The sequence below is a fragment of the Oppia nitens genome, unplaced genomic scaffold, assembly GCF_028296485.1.
Source record: "Oppia nitens isolate AA-2021 unplaced genomic scaffold, nextdenovo-longstitch-racon4-pilon3 scaffold7_pilon_pilon_pilon, whole genome shotgun sequence".
Taxonomy (NCBI): Eukaryota; Metazoa; Arthropoda; class Arachnida; order Sarcoptiformes; family Oppiidae; genus Oppia; species Oppia nitens.
The window spans coordinates 3064922-3087951 of NW_026533251.1; the positions used below are offsets into that span (position 1 = coordinate 3064922).

The 23030-nt window shown below is 25.0% G+C and overlaps 2 protein-coding genes across 2 annotated transcripts; one reads left to right on the forward strand and one right to left on the reverse strand.

The window, feature by feature from the left end:
• Positions 1-160: 160 nt before the first annotated feature.
• On the reverse strand, positions 161-6352 carry LOC128963653 (mediator of RNA polymerase II transcription subunit 1-like). The gene is made up of 7 exons (XM_054310167.1): positions 5679-6352; positions 5524-5624; positions 5365-5439; positions 5142-5299; positions 4541-5080; positions 4267-4462; positions 161-4196 (listed from the first exon to the last, which is right to left on the reverse strand). The coding sequence occupies exons 1-7, from the start codon at positions 6177-6179 to the stop codon at positions 161-163; spliced, it is 5607 nt and encodes a 1868-aa protein (XP_054166142.1). The 5' UTR covers positions 6180-6352.
• Positions 6353-13254: 6902 nt separating this feature from the next.
• LOC128963376 (uncharacterized) lies at positions 13255-17671 on the forward strand. Its single transcript, XM_054309879.1, has 2 exons — positions 13255-13320; positions 17132-17671. Exons 1-2 carry the CDS (start codon positions 13278-13280, stop codon positions 17665-17667), a joined length of 579 nt encoding a protein of 192 aa, XP_054165854.1. The 5' UTR covers positions 13255-13277; the 3' UTR covers positions 17668-17671.
• The last annotated feature ends 5359 nt before the right edge of the window (positions 17672-23030 follow it).

Below are 23030 nucleotides of genomic sequence, written 5' to 3' on the forward strand. Positions count from 1 at the left end.
TCGATTTTCACTATAATTGTTGTTATTTCTTACATTTGTATCACATTTTTAACCACATTTATTAAATTTATATGCTTTTAAATTTAATATAATACATAATGTATAGAATAAATTATTAATGTATATTAAATTAATCAATATTTTATAATAAATGAATTAATTATTCATTGGAACCGCCAACCAGTGCTTCATCCATAAGCTCGTCATCAATATCTGCTAAATAAGGTGACGGTCTTTGAATGGAATTGTTATTCGATTGATTGGACGGTGAGTTTACCGGAATAAATGATGTACTGCTCATTGAACTCAAAGCTAATGCTGGGTTTGAAGAAGTAAATGGAGTGTTAGTACTGGATATGGGAGACGTCGATGACTTGCTTGGACTTTGACTCTCATTAGAAGCATTAAGAGATGTCGATGAAGACACAATTTCACTGTTAGATGAAATTGTGGTTCGAATTGGCGCTGGTTTTACTTCTGATAAAGACTCATCAATAACCAAACCATCTGCATCTTCGTCATCATCGACTGGAACCACTTTATTACTTTCAGAAACCTCTGGCACTTCGACTCTTGACTGACTGACATTGCTCTGCAACTGATCTATTCTTAAGTTATCAGAAGTCGATACTTCGTTATTTGTCTCGTTTGTCGAAAGAGTGGTACAATTATCTGAACTCATATTGACATTAGAAGGTGAGGGCAAGCATTCCTGTGCCTCTAATTGTTCACTCGAATCAATCGCTATTTGAGATGAATTTTCGCATTCATTTCTCGCATCAATAGCTTCAATGCCAACACTTCCCACTTCAGATGAATCCTCAATTGCTTCAATTGGTATAAGCGGTGGTGGATTTTGTATGGCATCTGAGATTAGCTCAGCCGGAGAACTAGGAGTACTGGTCGATGCCTTAATATCGCTACTACTACTGACTCCTGGTTTATCAGAAGTGTTTTGAGGGATATCACTATTAGTTGAGTTAATAGCTTGACTTTTGTTGGATGAATCACTTCTAGACTCTATATTGTCCTGTATTTGACTCCAATTATTGTACATCCGGTCATTGATTTCATTTTCATTAACAGAAAGTGATTTCAAAAAATTTGGTTTATTTGTTTGTAGTACAGGTGAAGTAGTAGAGGCAGGAAATTGTGGGCTTACGTTACCCAATGAAGCGCTTATACTTCTAGAATATGGAACAGCCATCGCTGATGGTATTCCATCAAACTTGGAGTAGATTCCGGGTCGGACCTCATTCACTGGTTTGTTGGCATTTTGATAAACAGGAATCGTACTAATATTGGCACCGATCTCACTGTGACTTACTTTTGTGGTAGAAGAAGGTTCTGGAGATACTTTAAATTTATTATTAAAGCCAACACTAGTCTTATTAACGACAGACTGAGTGTTTGTATTTTTAGCGCCCATTCTATCTGAAAATGCCTTACTATGTGGAGAATTAAAACCTCCTTTAGATGAAAGTACAGCTCCTGTGGGATGAGTAGAACTCGAAACATTTGGTCGAACACCGGTTCCGGCGGTCACTTTGGTATTAGGATTTATAGGTCGCCTCATTTGTGGATTTGTTGATGTCATGGGACTTGTAGTCGATGTCAATGCAGTCGTAGATGGACTTGAAGGAGTGGGGTTGGGAGTGGATGGCTGTGCAGTTTTTGGTAATTTAGGAATTGTAAATTTCGAAGTCGATGTATTCTTAAACAATCCCGTACCTCCCGGTCCTATTTTGTTACTACTGTCAACACCTGATAGTTTTGTTTTAGTTATACTCATTTTAAGTCCACCGCCAGAATTGGTTTGCTTTATAGTGAACTGATCGGAACTTCGAGGATATTTGTTCTTTGGCTCATTCACTTTACTACCGCTTCCTTGAACTGCTTTAGTAGTTGATGTAGTGTCGGGTCGAGATAAAGAGCTGCTTTCAGGTCGTCCACTACATTCTCCAGAACCACTCTGACCGGGTGTTCCAGTTGTCACTCCATCTTGTTTTTGATGTAAACGATCAACAACTGCAGTCAAAGAGCTTTTACGAGAAATTTTTGCTAATTTAGTTGCATTTTGTTGCTTTGATGACGTGACCGGTGGACTAACTGAAGTCAAAGAACCCGATGAGTGTCCAGACATAGAAGATGATGAAGAAACAGCTGTTGTTCCAGCTTTTGCTAAAAGACCTGAAGTCGAAGATATTCCGGATTTTATTTTTCCAATACCTAATCCTTGTATCTTATGTTCTTTAGGTCTTCCAGGAGACACATTAAGTCCACTTTTAGATGATTTTGTTTTTGTTTTAAATAACATTCCTTTTTGTGTTTGTGAAGAACCCATAAGTGACATACCTTCAGAATCTGTTGCCTTCATAGCCACAGCTAATCCCTGTTTTTGGCTCTTAATAAGTGACGAAATGTTTGCATTTTTATCCATTTTATTGGACAAATTCTTAGAAACTTTTCCATCGCTACTACTCGTCGACGTGACATTTGCACCAATTAATGATCTTTTGCCTGAACTCGTTATTTTCATCTGTGGTGAAGTAACACTAGTAGAAGTCGGAGACATTTTAATATTAACATTTGGAACTACTTTTTGTGAACAATTTGCATCAAGAAATGTCAAACTCGAAGAAGAGCTAACATCAGTAATTGAGCCAACCATTGGCGGCGGCATTATTGATGATTCAGATGTCGTTGAAGTCAATGTTAATCTATTGGTTGTGGAAGAAGTGGCACAAGTAGTCGACGCTTTAAGGCTATCAACACTTTCTGCTCTTTTTCTTTTTCTCTCTTTTTTAATAGCAGTCATATCTGTAGGCATATCGTCCATAATTTGTAAATTTCCCGATTTCTTTTGTTCGGATCCCGTTTCAATGCCAGCACTGGAACATCGGCGGACATCACTTTTATTAGACATTTTCAGTGTTTTTATACTATTTAAGCCGCCTTTCCTCAAAGATTCCGAAACACCAGGAATTGAATCTTTAGAATTGTTTATAAATTTGGAAAAGTTATCCTTTTGATGCAAATCTTCCAATGATTTAATAATCTTTAACTGTTCATTGTGTCCCTCATCACCCGTTCCACTCGCATCATCACTTGCATCACTTTTCATCCGTTTATTTACTCGTTTATTAGCACTTTTACCTGAAATAATCGAGTGATTTAAAGTCAATGGTTTAATATCATTCATCAGTACATCAGAACCACCACTTTCTCCATAAATTGTTAACTCATTTGAAGAAAAATCGTTTAAATCGTTAGAAGTTCCTCCAAAAGTATTTCTCTGATTCGCAAATGAAAAATTTGAATTCAATGAGTCAGCACTGGTAGGTGTCGTAGCACCCGATAAATTCATCTCTTGTTTTATATTTCCAATCATTTCATTCATAGATGTCCCACGAAATGTGTTGGGATTTTCATTACCCCATTGATAAACATCACCAAACGGTTCGTCTGAAAATTCACGGTTAAAGTCGTCATCACTTAGTTTTCTTTTAGGGCTCTTTCCTGTAGAACTCCCGGGACTTTTGATGTTATCATTAGTAGCCTTTCTTTTTCGTTGTTTTTTAAGTTTTGGTTGTAATTGTTGTTGTTGTTGCATATATTGCAGTTGTTGTAATTGGTATTGTTGTTGAAGCTGTTGTTGTTGTTGTTGCTGCTGTTGTTGTTGTTTAAGTAAATTTAAAGCCATTTGAGAATTAGCAGCGGGTAAGTCACTTAACATACTCATTAACATTGCATTGTGTTTCTGTCCGTTTCCATTTGGACTTAGCATCTGATTCTGATGTATTAGTTGTTGTTGTTGTTGCTGTTGTTGTTGGAATTGTTGTAATGTCATCTGTGGTCTGGTTTGTTGATTGGTGTCGTGACTCAATTGTGTTTGTAATTTTTGTGCCAAAAATCTTTGTAAATGTTGTTGATGTCCTTGAAAACCATTATTTTGATTCATAAATTGTTGATTTCCATTGTATTGTTGTAACTGTTGAGATAGATATGAAAGAGATTGTTGTCTTCCATTCTGATCTAATGAACCATTAGCTGAATTAAGTGACGAAAAATACAAATCGTTAGCATTTGGTTGCATTTGTTTAGCCTGTTCTCTGCCCATCTGTTCCTTAAGAGTGGCCGCTCTCTCTTTGCATTTATTTATAATAGATCGCATTGTAACCGGAATTGAAAGACATCTTAAATATAAATTATAATCAAAATTAGTTATAAATATTCGCTAAAAAAATTATAATTGAATAATAATACCTTTGCATCACTTTAGATGAGTAGTCATCTGAACAAAACGATGATAGATTTGATGGATAAAGTTTGCACTTAACGTTTGTGATATCCCTGAGATCCAGATCAACAGTGGCCAGTGATTCTTCAGTTGGATGTTCAAACTGGATGTTTATATTCAACATTGAAGTGGCTGTCACTTCAAATATGTTTGTTGTATCTTCTGTTTTAACAATATATTAGTAATAAAATATTATTAATAATTTTATTCAAAGTTAAAAAACAAAATTAAAATTCATACCAAATTTAGAAGTTTGACGAATAAAACTACCAATTATTACGTTAAATAAGACCTGTTGTCTTAAATGGACCAAAATTCTGGGCACATGTGTCGGATGAGTTATAGGAATCGATGTTATGACAACACCTTCCAGTTTATCGCAACTTTCATTTAAATGGTAGCAATGGTTTTGATTCGGAAGTTTAACATAAAAGGGAGAATTTTCCATTTGATTTCCAGTCTTTGGTGTCAATAATTGTTTTGCAAGTAATTGAATAATTGGTTCTCTTTTATGAATTTGTTCGTAATTCAAATCAATGTTAGTGTCAGCTCTTATTTTCCTCAAGATATCAATTGATGCAACCAATGGTTTTTGAAGTTTAAGTACAAAACAAGCGGGAAGTTGAGTACTATTAAGATTAGTCAACGCAGAAAATTGAGGCAAATTCTTTCCTTCGGGAGTTTTCAATGTGTTTATTAGAGATTCGTGTTGTAAGCGATGAGATGAAGAGCTTTCTATACAAACTGTGGCCGAAGAGCCCAACTTTTTCTCTAAAATCACTATTAGATTCAAATCACAATTTTACAGAATGTTATCATCTTTATAGTTATAAGCACTAACCCTCCACATTAAGTGGTAAACATGACTTAGAGGCAACATCTATAAGATCATATGGTGGGACAAAGTATGTCAGTCTCATGGGATGTCCACCCTTTCGTGGCTCTAAGATTCCAACCGGAGATTTGTGAACCAAATTATTTATATCATTAATTTGATGACTATAAGTAAAATCATAAATCAATTGTAAAATAWATTATAAAATTTCAAATATTTCAATACTTACTTCTGAAGTTCAGCCAAACTCGACAAATCAATTTCAAGTGCATGTAATGCCAAATAAGCTTTGGTTTTGTTTTTCCTTAAAAACCAAATTCAAATCATCAATAATATAGTAATATTAATACAATACTATTATATTGTTATATATTAGACAACAACATACTTATCAGCATTTATTTGATATATTGCTGACAATCCTTCTAAATGTTTGGTAAACTCAACAAAATCTCCGTTTTGCAAGACTTCTGTCAGTTCGAGACAACTCTATATAACAGAAGATTAATTCAAATCAAATGTTTGGTAGTTGTGTTGACATACCAGAGCTTCTGCCTGATGGGCAACTTTGCAATCAAGTACGTGACCGGTGGGCCCCTCCAGCAGGACCTCCACGTAATACATCTCCGAGTGAACAAAACACTCGACTCGCTTTGGACTCGTTTGTGGCGGAAGACTAAATTTAAGACCCAATTGTCGACAGATTGTCTCCAAACGTTCAACCATTGATTGCAAAGAAGTGACGCGAATACTCTTCTGAATTGTGTCCAAACATTTCTGTAACTGATTCCTCTCATTCACGTCAATGTTATGTCTCTTTTCATTAACTGATTGTTTCATAATTTTGGTTAACTCTGTCCACGACTTCATCTGTGATGATCTCGTGTGAAGTTTTTCCATAAACGAAGAAAGATTATCCTCATTGGTATCGCCTTTTGCCAAACTCTTGTCCGCATCGATCACATTATTATTATCATGAATTGAGTTCATCTTTGAATTGGTACTAATTGTCGACTGATTGGCCACTAATACAGCCGACGACATGACTTATTAGGTTTGTTGACAATAATCACAATCAAGTGTTTAAACAATTAAAGTAAACACAAATCAAATCAAAACAAATGGCACTCAATATAACAGACATTCATTGTTGAGTTGTATGACTCAGTGGTGACCCCACTGTTGATCACTACATAAGCCATCACTTGGTTACCCATATATACGACACGTATTGTATTGTTTGTCCATAAGTTTTGATATGAATATTGAAAGTCATAGACATTATGAATGTTTGGCACTAATGTTGTCTCCAATACATACAATACATACATTTGATCTCAATTTACAATAATTACTAATTTGTTATAATAGGGACACAAGTGCTGCCAATTGAGGCAATAGTTATCATCATTACAGTAGTAGTCATAGAATTCAATGTTATTTTCTATGTGTTATACAATGTATTAGTTATTGCAATAGCAATGCATGTGCTGTGAAAACATTGATTTATTTAAATAGTTATTTCATTTGAATTGATAAGTGATTGAATAATTGAATCAATTGGTGACCACTTTAATGATGAACGCCGAGACCAAAGCCCGATTGACATCAGTTTTGTCATTAATGAGAATCGCTTACAACTATTCCTATATACCGGTCGTCATATATCTTGGTATTTGATCCATAATTAATGATTAATTGTTTATTTAAAAACAAACTATTGATTATAATTACTAATTGTTAGGTCTGAAGAAAGGATCGGATCCGGGAATGCCTGAACTCACACTCGGAAGGTATGACTTTTGTAGTCAATTATTTCAATATTTCTTATATTATATTCATTTATGATATCAATTGTTTAATTTTAGTCTCATTTGGTAATCATGAAGACATTGGATGATAATTTCATATATTAATTGTTTATAATTAACATTAATATGTATACGATTATAGTTTTTACATTTTCTAAGTTTAAGTTTTAGATAAATAAAATACAATATATTAAACCGTATATTAACTAAATTTATTAATTAAATTACCGGTTAATATACTGATGAATATTTTTTAACCGTAAAATGATAAATGACTTTTAATTATCCATTAAATAAAATGAATGTGTGATAAATCGTATTATATTTTCAACAAATTATATATATATTATAAAATTTGCATAAAAATAAATCAGATATAAAGTAAAACTAACTAATTTTATTAAAGTTAAAATTTTTATTTTACAACATATAATAAAAAATATCATATTACATTTTAATTACAGTATACATATTTTTAATTCTATGTATAGTATAGTATAGTATTAATAATAACATATTACAAACATTACAATATTACCGTAACTTTATTATTACCGGTAATATAAAATATATTTTTCCTTTCTAACCATTAATGGAGAGAAAATAAAATATTTTTCATATTTTCCGTGTTTTTATTAGGGAACTTCCTCTTTGGGAAAGTGMTCGAACTCTATAATTAAATATTTACGAAATAGTTTTTTTTGAACTAATAAAAATCTATACGAATTTGGTTTAATTTAAATAATAATAATAATAATAATAATATCTATTTAATCATAAGATTCATAACATATTGATAAAATGAAATTATACTGTACTRTACATATGCAATACAAATTTTCAATAAAAAACAAAAAGTTTTATTTACTGAATTCTATACRAGCCTTTTTGAGTCTGTCTGTCTGTGTGTCTGTCTGTCTGTSTGTCTGTCTGTGTGTCTGTGTGTCTGTCTGTGTGTGTGTCTGTCTGTCTGTGTGTCTGTGTGTCTGTCTGTGTGTCTGTCTGTCTGTGTGTCTGTCTGTGTGTCTGTCTGTCTGTGTGTCTGTCTGTCTGTGTGTCTGTCTGTCTGTGTGTCTGTCTGTGTGTCTGTCTGTGTGTCTGTCTGTGTGTCTGTCTGTCTGTGTGTCTGTCTGTGTGTCTGTCTGTGTGTCTGTCTGTGTGTCTGTCTGTCTGTGTGTCTGTCTGTGTGTCTGTGTGTCTGTCTGTCTGTGTGTCTGTCTGTCTGTCTGTGTGTCTGTCTGTCTGTCTGTCTGTGTGTCTGTCTGTCTGTGTGTCTGTCTGTCTGTGTGTTGTCTGTCTGTGTGTCTGTCTGTCTGTGTGTCTGTCAGAATTATGCATTAAAATTTTGATCTCTTCGTGAACAGAGAAAATAGCGGCCAAAGTAAAAAAAATTAGGTAAAAATTTTAATGTTTAGAATTCTAAAGAGCACCAAAAATAAGATTTAATAGCACAAAATTTTTATTTTTTTTTTTTTAAATGGCGGCAAAAGTATGATTTAACTTGATTTTGTATATTAAATCAGTTGATACCACACATGAGTAATCTTTATTTTGTCATACTGAATCATTTGATCTCCCACATCAYTATAGTTAAGTTTATTTTGTGATGCTCTGTCATTTGATATCCTACATGACTATAAATGAGTTTATTTTGTTAAACTGAGTCATTTGACTATATGACTAAAACCAACTGACAATTAATTTGCGAACATAATATTTTATGTCATCAAAGTTTTTTTCTGATAATGCTTTCTAATTTAGCATTCTTATCTGGTTTTAAATATATACAATAAAATCAAAAAGTAATTTAAAAAACAATAAAAAATTATTACAATTATAAAAATTATCATTTCTTAAAAACATTTTTGTTATTTTGATCACACAATTTATATAAATATGAGTTTGATTTTACTACAATTTTATTGTTAAATATAGTTTTAATTGTTTAAATGAAGTATTTTATAAATTAATAATTTTATAAACAATTTAATTTAAGTAAATAAGTATTTATTGATAAAATTGTTTATATAAAGAACCAGTTGAGAATGCTTCAAAGGCATTTCCATACGAACTCCTTAATTTAAGAAAGAAAAAATTCAAAAAAATGTGTAGCAGAGTGTGGATTCGAACCTATGTCCTCGTGGGACAGACCGACAGACTTATAGAATGYATATACGATCTCCTTTCAGGAGTTCGTGAAAATCGATAATTTAATTATAAGTGAATCCACTATGAGTTTGGCAATTGTTTTCATTACATTTATTGCTTTCATTTGTTATCCAATGAAAAACAATTCATTTATTTTTTAATGATTTAATTTTAAATTTATATAGTTTTTAATAATTAATTAAAATTTTTAATATTCATTAATTTTGTGTTAAAAATAATGAACAAATACAAAGTTATCTCAAATTTTATTACATTTATTTTATGTTATTTAAAGTATAGCAATATTATTGTTAAGCGATGAGTTTGATTATAAATATATATGATTATAATTAATTGTTTTTATAATAAATAAATTTAAATAAATATAATTTATCATCTTACTAAAAAATTATAAATCACTTTGTTATTAATTTATATATTTAAAATCAATTACTTTAATATAAAAAATGATAGCAAATATTTCTTCATCAGTAATAACAACAGGAATGCAAACACATAATAATTCATTGCATAGAAATGGTATGAAATAAAAATTAAACTAATTTTAATGATATTATCATTAATTAAAATATTAATTAGGATTATTGATTAACTTCTGGAGACAAAGTTCATCCGGACATCAATATTGTCGCAAATTGTGTACAAAGCCTGTGTTGACTTGCATTGTGGCCATTGTATTGCCGATAACTATAACTCTGCTATTGATCTCTGGTTTTATGATGCAGAAGAATAATCTTCACGAGTATGCGATCTATACGTTTGTCATCTTTTGTTTGGCTTTTATTTTTCCATTTATATTATTCTTCATAACAGTTATCATTAATAAGGTATATATCTTTGATTCACAAATATTAAATTAAAAGCATTAAATTTATATGTAAATGTTTAATGATTTTTACTTAATTTAAACATTGGTTAATATTATAATAGATTTTAATAGTTTATTTTATAATATTTAATTTAATTGCTTTTTAAAAAACATTAATTCATAAAAATACAGATATTTAGGTTTTATAAGAGAATTGATGATAATTCACGAGAAGATTATCGTTACATAAATGATAATATGGGACTAAATTATGGACTAAATTATGGACACAATCATCACAACAATATTTATTCCTTACCATTAATAAGACACACAAGAATTAGAGAATATGAGAATAATATCGACTATAATTGTGAACCACCCTATCCTATGGCACTGGAATATAGACATCTAACAAATGGAGTGTTGGTTAATGTGTCGTGTGATCCCCGCATTACCATTGATGACAGCCCTCCAACATATGAAATGGCTCTCCTCTGCCCAACCGTACAATTAGCCAAACCATTAGATATAAATATAGATAAAAATAACATGGATCAATTAGCACAAAATGATCAAATACATGATAAGCAATAGCGTTATTTTTTTGAAAACTAGTAAACAATTAATAAAATTAATAGCAAAATTAGTTTTATAAAGTATTATAAATTAGTAAACAACACATGCATTATTTCAATGTACTGTTAATATAGAATAATTATATAAAATATTATTATAAAAATGTTTCAATAATTTTTGTTTCATTATAAATATTAGAATAAACGACACATTAGAATTATTTAGAAATTAAATATGACCTAGTTTATTGTTATTTGATAATAGAAATAAATGGAAATAGTCTAGAATAATGTGGAAAGTAGAGTATATAATAACAATTTTGTTAAACGACTTAATATTTTATTACTAACCTAATTGTTGATATTTGATCTGTATATATATTTTCTAAATTGATTAAATTAGTAAATTCATGTTATCCAACTAATATAATAATGTTTGACAAAACAATTTATTTTATTTATTATTATTTTTAATGAATGAATTATTTATTCTTTATTTGTCTAAATTGCTACCAATAGACTAAAAGTGCACTTATTTTTATTGTACACAGTGTATAACAAATATTGTATAATATTATATATTGATAATGTACTGTATATTAAAAAATATATTTAAAAATCATGAATAAATATAGAATTCTATTAGAATTAATAAATATTGAATATTATATAATAAATAAAAAAAATCTTGTACACTAACATCATAAGCTGCATATATTTATGATTATTTATATATATATATAATTATTTGATAATGATTAACTTAATTAAAAATTATTTTTGAAGTATTAATTACTATATAGATAAAGGTTAGTAAAACTAATGATAATAAAGTTAACGCTATTATAATTTAATTAATTTCTTTTTTAAATATTTATATTTAATAATAATAATCTTTATTTCATATACTTGTCATGAAATACAATATATTCATAAATAAAATATAATATTAAATAACAAATATTTTACAATAAAAATATTTAAAAATATATAAAATTACTTCATTAATTATAATGTCAATTAAGTAGTTTTATTATCTTAAAATTAGATTCGTCTCTAATATTTTGTGGCAAAATATTAAATACCTCTACATTATAATCAAAAAAGTTTTTATCAAATTTCTTCAATCGATTGACATTTTTTCTGTATTTTATCCCATTTCTAGTTGTTTGATAAAATTTAACAAATGATATCCAATTTAGAGGAATATCTTTATTTTGAAGTTTTATTTTAAAAAACTAATTTATGATTTTGCATTACTCTACGTTTACCTAATGAATCTATTTCTATATTTAGTATTTTTTGCATTTATAATAAGTAATTATGTCAATAATATTCATCTCCAGAATATATATAAATTTTAATATTCAAAATGCTTTATTATTTGCATAAATATTAATAATGAAATATTAATCTGGTAAATTTTGATTGTAAATTCAATAAAATTAATAAAATTATTGCATTGAATTTTCTACTATTATTTATTTAATAAAAATATATTAAAATAATCATAACAAAGTAAATTAGATATTATTTTAACATTTAAAGTTATCATATTGTATAAAGTACATTATATAATATTGTATACTGTGTAATATAGCAAAAATGTTAATAAATTTTTAAAAATAATTATTAAAATTACGATTATTTTAAAGGACACATATCTTAAATACTACTGTTATATACAGTAGTATTTGCATCGCTATTAAAGTGGAAAAATATTTGCATTAAATTGTAACAAACAATAACAAAAAAAAATTTTATTTGAGGGATTTGTTTACTCAATAGTATTCAATKTATTACTTATAAATGCAAAGCTTAAGAAATACTTTTAGGGATAAATTATATGCGCAAAGATATGATTGTTTATCATAAGCTATACAGTAGTATGCATTGCATAGAGTAGAGAGACTCTGTCGACCGATAGCACCGACACAACAATCCCTGTAATACCGGTGACGATCGATAAATGGTTTACTTGTTTGGCGTCAATCGATTCAATATTTGTTATATAAATTGCTAAACAAACCAATTCGCACAATACAGTGATATATATCTATAACTTACCACTACTTAATAAATACTCTAAATTAAAATATTTTTAACAATAATAATTGTTTATTTATTTAATAAAATATTATTTACTAAAGTTATAAATTAAAATTAAAAACTAAATAATGGGTTGTTTTATAAAGGCTGATAAACCAAGGATTGAGAACCTCTACATTGTTGAGCCATAAGAAAGCTTTTGATGCATTGCATTGAAATTTGGTTGAAAATGATTGCAAAACTCTCATGAATTGGCAGCGCATGTAAGTTATAGATATGGGATATAGAGATGCAATGATACAGTACAGGAGGTAATGTATTAACCGGATTCACACCAATTCATATACAGTATATGTCTTATCAGATTTTGGTCATCGATTCTAACATAAGGTCTGCATTATCTCACAAATCAGATACTCAAATAAGTTCAAACTTATTATAGTTATTACAATTAATATATATTAGTGATAATATATTCCGTCTAATAATTAAAACATTTATTAAGATGTCTTTATGTAAAATAATTTTTATGAAATAATATTTTTAACTAATTTTATGTGCTTATTTGAAATTATAAATTATGATAATGTAAAAAATATTTAAAATTGTTTAATTTATTAACAAAATATATTTAAACATAAAACTTGTTTTGTGATAAAGTAATTTAGTAGAGTATATACTGTACTAATTGTTGAATAAAAGTATTGTGCATTTACTAAAAGCCAATATGTCTAATGATAATGAATCGGCACAACATAATGATGCAAACGGTATGATTTTGTTTTATAAATAATTATTTTATAATATGCAAACTTTTTAAATAAATTTATAGTTTAACATATAGAACATTAATATAATAGTTATCATATAATTAGCAGAAAATGCAATTTAGTTACATTGCATATAAATTAAATAGAAATTTAAACTAATTTAAATTAATTTGTAATAAAATAAGCATATGTATCTTTAAATAGATATGATATATAAATGTATACTTAAAACTACTGTATATTAGTTTTAAAAACTAAATAAAAATATAGTTTAATTTATGATAATTAACTAAAATATATAGAATATAAAAATAAGAATAACTGACTTAATTATAATTAGTTTATAAATTTGCATTAAAGGATATTATGTTTTATCCATAACTATGTTATCATTTTATTTATTGTTTGTAATTTATATTTAGAAATAAGTGTTGAATATTAAAAATTAAATTGTATTTTTGTATTTAATATAAAAACAGCAAATTGTATTGTATCATTTATTTATACACACTTTAATATTTATAATAAATATAATAATAATCAGTGAGAATATTGTCAACAATTAGAGTCAATAAATATACTGTAAATGAAATGTTCGTAATATTACTTATATATGATATATACTGTACAGTAATACAGTATATCATTATTATTACATTTACTGTATAACGACAATAGTATTGACTATTATTTACTCTTATTTGAGTTTTGCTGACAAAACGTTAATGCATTGCAGGCAAGCATTCAATTAGACAATTGTATACAAAATGTCTGTTATTGTCAATAATTATTAATATTATTATTTTATCATTAATTATAATAACTTATCTATGATGTAATAAATGTCATATTCTTTATTATTATTATTATTATATTTATTATAAATACCTAGATAATTTTTATTAGAACATATTTTATTTATTTTAAATTTTAATTTTAGAAAAGTAATGTATTATGTTTTAAAATTGCAAATTTGTTTTATTTATAACAATACAATAGAATAACTTATTATACTGTATTATAATACAATATATTTCATTAAATTATATATTTATTTATAACAAAAAATCTAAATATATTTCATTAAGATTTTATTTCTCATTTTATTAACATTGATTTTTTAGTCTAACATTTTCAGATTAACTTACATTACTGTACTACACTATATATTATATATATATATATATATATATATATATACAGTATATAGTTTCAATATTTTGCTATATAATAAACAAGCTAATTTATTAAATTGTATGCCATGTAATATTTGTCAAAACATTCAATTTATTACATGTTATTACGTGACTAAACTACTGTATAGTTTAGATAGTTAGGCATTTACTGACTAACACCTAACCATTTAGTAAATATATTATTAATAATTGTATGTCTATATGGTATAGAATCATAAATTTTAGATAATATACACAGAAAACAATTAATAATATTTTAAATCTGTGTTAATAGTCTTCAAATTTTTAAATTAAATTTATTCAATCTTCATGTATAACTTCATATAAAATTTTATTTTAARTAAAATAATTTATCATTAAACGATTTTCTGATTTTAAAATATTAATTAGATATACATTATATACAGTATTTAAATGTTCAAATAAAAAGTCTATAATTTTTAAATATTTTAATTTGATATAATAATAGTTTATATCAAATCTATACTGTATATATAATATAGTTTATCGTAATATAATATATATCACYTATATATTTATCATACAATACTGCATAAGATTTAACATATAATATAAGTATTAAATTATAATTGATTATAAAAATTGAATTATTAATATAATCGATGGTTGAATTCTATTGTCGTCTAAGTAATTGAATTTTTGTAATGTTATACTTTAAATATTTTTTTATTGAAACTTAAAACTTTCACTCTAATCTTCTTGAAAATATATTTAAAATTTTAATTTTAGCATTTATTTATTATATTTTAGATAATAAAAAAATATGAGCTAAGTTTATAATAGTATAAATTAAAGTTTAAAAAGAATTGAATAATAAAATAAGATTCTTATTGTTTTTTATTTTCAATTATATCATGTTATATTATTTTTGCTAAAATGACCTAGAAACTTTTAATTAATAATACTTATAATATAATACATAAAATGTTTATTAAAATAACTTAATTTAATTTAATTTTCATCAAAAAACAATAATTCTCTAATTTTAAATGTATGAGAGAATCAATTCAAAAATTTATTATAATACTGTAAATATTTTTAAATAGCAATAATGCTATAGTATTATATACTGTATATACTGTATATACTGTAAAAAATTAATAATATTTTTGTAAAGATATAATTTGGATGTAAACTTGATTTTTTTTCGAAATTTTCACTCTGATTAATTTGAATTATTTTTTGMAATAATTTAATTCATAAAATTAATGTCAAAGTAAAATCATATATTTGTATATAGTATTTGAATAATTATAAAGTTTTCTAAGAGATCAAAACAATAGTTAATTATTGGTAAATTACACACAAAATATCTATAAAAATTGATTAATTAAAAAACTCATTTTGTATAGTATTTCATAACTGTTTCGACTATTAAAGTCATTGGATTACTTCAAACTTGTTTATATAATGTTTAAAGTAATTATTATTGTATGTTATTTTCATTTCATTTTTAAATGAAATTTTACTGTATATAATTATATAATTAATATATATAAAGGACAGTAAGCGACCCCCATTACCGACCCCCGCATAGGAGTGGCTTTAAGTGTGTATTAATATATATAAAAGACAGTATACGACACTCATTAACGACACCCACATAGGAGTAGTTTTGTGTGTATAGCACTAGCACTGTGTGTGTGACTGTGAACTACAGTAAGCTATACAATACATCTACAGTACATGTATTAACATAACACACTTAAACACATTATAAGCATTGATATCATATGTGAGACACAGGAAACACTTTTACAGAGAGTCTTAAATAGTGGCGGCGGAGATGATATTAATTACAATTATATGGTCAACAATACATTGAATTAAAAAGTGACCAAGGGCAATGTTGTAGATGATTTTAAACTAAATAAAATTGTAATTGGTCATTTTTAAATTAATTGTATGATTTGCCAGATAAATGCAGTCGACTATCATTTATAAATTTTTTAAACAGTCGACTGTAAATTATTTAGCATATAATACAATTAATTAAAAAATGACCAATTACAATTTTATTTATTTTAAATTTATCCACAACATTGCTCTTGGTCACTTATTAATTCAACGTATTGTTCACCAGATAATTGTAATTAATAGCATCGCCGCCGACGCTGTTTAAGATTATCTGACACTTTCACAAAGTTTTCATAACATTTCAAAACTAATATTTCAAATTATTTGTCGCTATTGTCTCAATAAATACTATCCTTGAATTAAAATATATTTATAATAAAAATTTTGATTTAATTTAATTAAAACGGGCCGTAATTACGGGCTTTAAAGTCTTGTACTATATAATAATAGTACATTTTACCCAAATTAGCAATTTTATTAATAATTTTAAAAATAGTTTAAATATACTGTATAATTAAATTATAGTTATGTACTACTCATTCAAATATTTGTTTATTAAAATTGTTGTTAATTTCATTTATTTGTGTTTCAAATATTTGATACAATTAAAAATATTATGATGATATCTACACATAGAAAAAAGTAGTATCATCTACTATATAATGTATTAATAGTTAAATATATAAATTATATCAACATTAAAATATTAATTAAATATAATTTTAATCCTAATTTAGAGTCACTGGAAGAGAGTAGAAGTAGAGATAAATGGAAGTGTTTGAGCAAAGAGTCGTTGACTTGTTTGATGTTGTCTTCAATAGTGATTGGACTTCCGATTGCTATAATCATTATATTAATGAATTTACCCAAACTATCGACAAGAGGTGATACTCGACAACAACACTATATTTTACTGGCGTTTGGTTTTCCTTTTTCATTGGTTTTCATTGTTTCCGTACTTTACGGTTCTTTCCGTATAATAATGTATTTCAAAAAAGGCAGCGACGACTCCAGTCATCTTCAGTCACGACTTTCTTGGCGTCATTTCTCACGACGACTGAGATCCCGACGATTTCGTCCGACAGACTTCAACTATGACAGTGAATTAAGTGCTTCCTCGAGGTTCTATTCTTTAGTCAATCAAGTGATGGCACAAAATCCACAGCAAGTCTTCCCGCAAAACATCGACACAAATATTAATGAGCCGTATATACAAACAATAAACTTAATGCCATTCAATGATAACCACATCAAACAGTCTGACGGCGTTTGAATATAACTGGTATTTATGTATTTATAGCGGTATCTAATTGAGCACATAATTAGCTAACACTTCAACAATAATAACAATAAATTTTCTATTATTTTCTTTACTATTATATGATTTTTCAAGCATTTTGTCATTAATTAAAGACACTGTTATGTCATTCCGTCCAAAACATGTCAACATTTATTTCATAAATTCGTTAAAAAAAGAAATTAATGTTTTTTAACAATTCTTAAAGTTATTAATGTTTTGGTCTTATAAATAAATGTTAGTATAAAATATGGGGTCATCTCATAAAAGACTTTAATATATATTAATAATAAATATATTTTGTTAAACAATAAATGTTTTTCAAAACTCTTAATATTAAATATAAAAAATATTAATATATATTGAGTTAATTTGACTTTTAGAGAATAATTGTATTCTCTAATTGATAATTTCAAGTAAATCAATCTATATTACGGTATTAACATACAATACAGTAATTTATATCAAAACTTGTATATAAACACTAATTAATATTGAAAAAATTATTATATTTTTTGTTATACCATACTTAAATAAATATATAAAAAATATATTAGAGACACGGTATACCGTATATATATATATATGCACGGTACACGGTATATATATATAAAAAATATTAAAATGTAAAACTATTATTTAAAATCTAATAGCAGTATATGAATGATAATTTAATATATAATAGTTATTTAGTATTTAATATATGAATATTAAAATTATGTAAATATTTGTATATAAAACATTTCACTATAAATCATTTATTATTAAAATTCTCATATTGTATATTTATTTTATTCTTAAATAAAACATGCTATATATTTAATAGTTACAAATAAACATCAAAATAAAAATTGTTAACAAATAATTTATATTGTCATAGATGTAAAAATAAAATTTAAATTATAATAGTATATTGATATATTTAAAATTAAATTAAATATTAATATTTTTGTTTAAATTAATTATACTTTATACTTAAATAATAATCTTATAATATTTTTAATAAATACTTTTTATGTTAACTTATTTTAATCAATTTTTAATAGAAGATTAATGTAAAATACTATTAAAATTTATTTTTATTATTTTTCAAATAAACAACTTATATTGTTTATATTTTAAAATATATATTTACATAGAAATATTATTCTAAAAAATAAAAGCATTCAACAAATATAAATTATTCAAAATTTTTGGTAGATTTTTATTTGTTATATTAGCGTTTAAAGTAAATTTTTGATGTTTTGTAAAATAAATTATTAAATTTATAAGAATTGGAATTTTACTGGTATTTTAATGGATAGCAATATATTTATTTGAGAAATTGAAACATTATTTTTGAGTTAAGAATATTCTTAATTCAAGAATTATAACAAAAATGTTGTCAAAATAATATTGTTTTGAATTGAGTATAACATCAACTCATTGTACACTTCAATGGCAAAGATTTTGATGAATTATACTAAATATATAACAATTTTCAAAACATTGTCGACGCAGAAATCCGTCACAAGACATTGGGCGCCAAAATGGGATCAATAAATGCAGACATTGAGAGAAGCAGTGGTGATGTTTGATATCATTTAGTATATCTTTTTATCTTTGCTTTACATCTTTGCCTAAATTAAAGTTTTTTTTTAGTATTCTCTTATTCAATACATTTTTGATGAATAATTAATTAAGYTATTTAGCTATAAGTAATGAATAAAACAAATGTTTGTTATATAAAAAATAAATAAATTTCTTTTTATTTTATTTTTGATATATTGTTGTAAAACATTTTCTTATGAAATATGAGTTTTCACGGCAGTGTGAGACCCATAATAGCACCTCATTATCATTTGGACGATGGACTGCCATCACATGATATTATGTATAATAATAATAATAATATGAGACATGAAAATAATTCATTGTTTTATGGATCAAGTATTGAAAATAATCAAATTCATAATACATATGATCCAAATACTGGTGAATATGTGAGAAATAGTGAACAAAACACTCAATATATGGGTTACGCAACTCATGGACAATACATAAGAGAAAGACAATCAATATTTTGCTGTAAATTTTGTCAAAAGACAATTCCCATCAATTGTCTGACCATTTCATTGATCACAAGTCTAATGCTTTTAATGATGTTTTTACTAATTCAAGTGATTATCGACACCAACACTAATACAAGAGTTAACACGGATTTGCTTCAAGAAGTCATTTGGATTATTGTCTTAATTGTGTTAATCGTTTCAATTTTATTATTAATTCGCTATTTATACTCATATGGAGGCTATAATCTGTGCTCAAAATTAATTACAAATAAAAATGAAAACTCAATTAATAATTCATATGATGAAGAATTTGATGAACAATATGTTTAAATTATTTTTAAATTTATTTCAAATATTTTACTAATTGAATGATTTTCAGATTGTTTATTATTTAWTTASACTTATTTAAAAGTTTTATTGTTTAACAATAATAAAAACCAATTTCTAAAATTCTAAAAAACTTTTATTCAGTCTTCTTTTTCTATTAATTAATATAAATTTATTTAATGTTCAAAATAAAAAAAAATTTATAATTTAATTTTCCTGTAATAATGTTGTATACAAATTTTAATTTATTATTATAATGTACTACAAGATCCCAATATACTGTATTGGAATTATAATTGTTTTTTATTATTAATACTTTACACTAAATATACTAAATATAAGTATACTAAAAATAAAATTCCAATATAAATTTATATCAATATATAAATTAATATTATAAAACAATATATGTTTTTGTATTTTTTTATTTTATAAATTAATGTATTTTATTGACAATGAATGCAATACAACAAAACTTGAAATCAAACTTATAAATTTAAAATATTACAAATTTCTTAATGTTGTAAATTTTAGTCAACTTAGATATCTTTTTAATTATAATATAATTTTGTTAACTTTAACTATTAACTTTTATCAATATTTAATTATTATTACAAAAAAATAATGGATTCCACAAATTAATTTTTAATTTTGTATCCATTAAAATAGCAATATAAAAGGTTGAACAAAATATTGTGCAAAATTATATTAAATTTTAATAAAAATTTATGTTATATTATATTATATAAAATTTAAGACAAAAATAATCATTGTATATATATACATAACTTTACTATTGAAAACATTATACAATAGGTATAAATATTCAATAAATATTTAATTTTATATTAAATCATATAAATAAATAATTAATACATAAATTATTATTGATAATGTTTCAAATTATTAACAAAAACTATAGTGTCATATATATATAAAACATAGTTTATATTTTTTTAAAAACATATATATATGCAAAAAACTTTAGCTCAAACTATATTAATAGTAAAATAGTAATATATAATAAATTTTTAGAAAAACTCTTTATTTAAAAAAAATCTTTCTTTTTTCATATTTATAGTGTTTATATAGTTCATTAAAATTTTCAATTAATCTATAAATTCATTAATTTAATTAAACATGATAATTTTAATAAAATTAATTATATTTTATAATAAAAAATTGTATTCAAAAAGTTCTCAATTACACATCAATTAAATATTAGAGTAGTTTATCAGTGATAAAGTAGTAATAAATCATAAGTTATTATTATATCAAATGAATTAAATTAATAAAACTTTTTTGAATTCTTAAGAATATCTATTTAATAATCAAATATTATATTATATATAGTATTAGAGAAAAATAGACTGAATTTATAATTAATTTTGTTTCATTTTTAAATAATGTATTTTCAAAATCCCTAAAATTGATTATTTGAAAAACATAGAAGTAAAAGTAGAACATTTTATTCATATTTTTGTTGTAAAACATAAAATTTTARTTTAATTTATTAATTAATTTTTAAATAAAAATTCTTTTCATTTAATCTCTATTATYACTATTATTATTATTAAGTCCGAGTTATTAGCAAATCCGGAAATTATTAAATATACTGTACTTTACTATAAACAACTTTATTGTTTTCTTATGTAATTTATATTATCTTAAAACTTAAGTCATGTTTATTACATAAAGTGGTTTTGCAATAATTGAATTTAGGTTAAAATTCTATATATAAAGAATATAACTTTATTTAATGTAAATATTCAAAAATCATACCTTAAATATATGTATGATAGAGTTAATTGAAAAAAATTATGTCACTATAATTAAATATAGCTATTAGTTTCAACTTCAATATATTATAATTATCAGTTCAATAGATTATAAATAATAATTTATAATATTTGCTATTAGATATATAATAAAAAAAACTTTAATAATAACTTAAATAAATAAAAATTACCGGTTATTACAAAACACAAAATAATGTCAAAGAATAAACAGAATTGTAAGTTTAAAAAATATTTATTTATAGTTAAAACATTGACAATAAAACATGTTATTTAAAATAATGGCTTAAAATATAATTGATTAATTTAATCAAAGTTTTAATTAAATTTTATCAAATAAATGCACATGTTCATATACATGTATTACTGCACATTAAATTTAGCTATACTCTAATACCTACAGTACATTATTAACTTACAGTTAATAATATATAATAATTAGAGTTAGATTAACATTCCTAGGGAGGGAAGTTCCCTAAAAAATCCATCAAATTTTTCAGGAAAATATGGAAAAAATCGTTAGAAAGGGGAAATTTATTTTATATTATTACGATAAATACTGTAGTAACTAAACTTAAATATTTTMAAAAAAAACTGAWATATTTACCAATAAAAATTCAATAARTTTTGTATTATTTATGAATAAAACTTAAAATAGAGTTAAATATAATATTTATTTTTCAAACAWAATAAAATRTTTTGTTTAAAGTTTAACAAGTGATAGAAYAAGGAAATAGATTCCCTRAGAATTCCCAGTCAGCAGAAAATATAGGGAACTTTTGGAATAAKACGTGGGAAGGGAATCTGATCCAACCCTAATAATAATAGATAATTTGCTATATTATATGTACAGTGGATCTAATGTAGATATAATTGAATGACACGTTTGTGTGATTTTTATGTACACATCGATTGTAATTTAATTAATATTAAAGTATATTAAGTATTRTAATAAAAATAATATTATAGAAAATACAATAAGACAAATGTAATTATTTTATTGTAAATTACAATTTTTAATAAGTTATATATTAAATAATTAAATAATATTCAATATAATAACAGTTACATAACTTTATACCTATTAATATTAACAGTTAACGTAAACGTCTAGCTCTAGAAAATCTATACTAAAGTTTAATAATTAATGCAAATAATATAATTG

What these genes read in the sequence shown, in the direction of transcription:
- LOC128963653 (XM_054310167.1), bottom strand. Translation starts at nt 6,179, where the DNA reads ATGTCGTCGGCTGTATTAGTGGCCAATCAGTCGACAATTAGTACCAAT. An exon ending in TTTACCACTTAATGTGGAGG is followed by an intron (nt 5,081 to 5,141) that starts GTTAGTGCTTAT and finishes TGAATCTAATAG; the next exon opens with TGATTTTAGAGAAAAAGTTG. An exon ending in TCGTCAAACTTCTAAATTTG is followed by an intron (nt 4,463 to 4,540) that starts GTATGAATTTTA and finishes TTGTTAAAACAG; the next exon opens with AAGATACAACAAACATATTT.
- LOC128963376 (XM_054309879.1), top strand. Translation starts at nt 13,278, where the DNA reads ATGTCTAATGATAATGAATCGGCACAACATAATGATGCAAACG. An exon ending in ACAACATAATGATGCAAACG is followed by an intron (nt 13,321 to 17,131) that starts GTATGATTTTGT and finishes ATCCTAATTTAG; the next exon opens with AGTCACTGGAAGAGAGTAGA.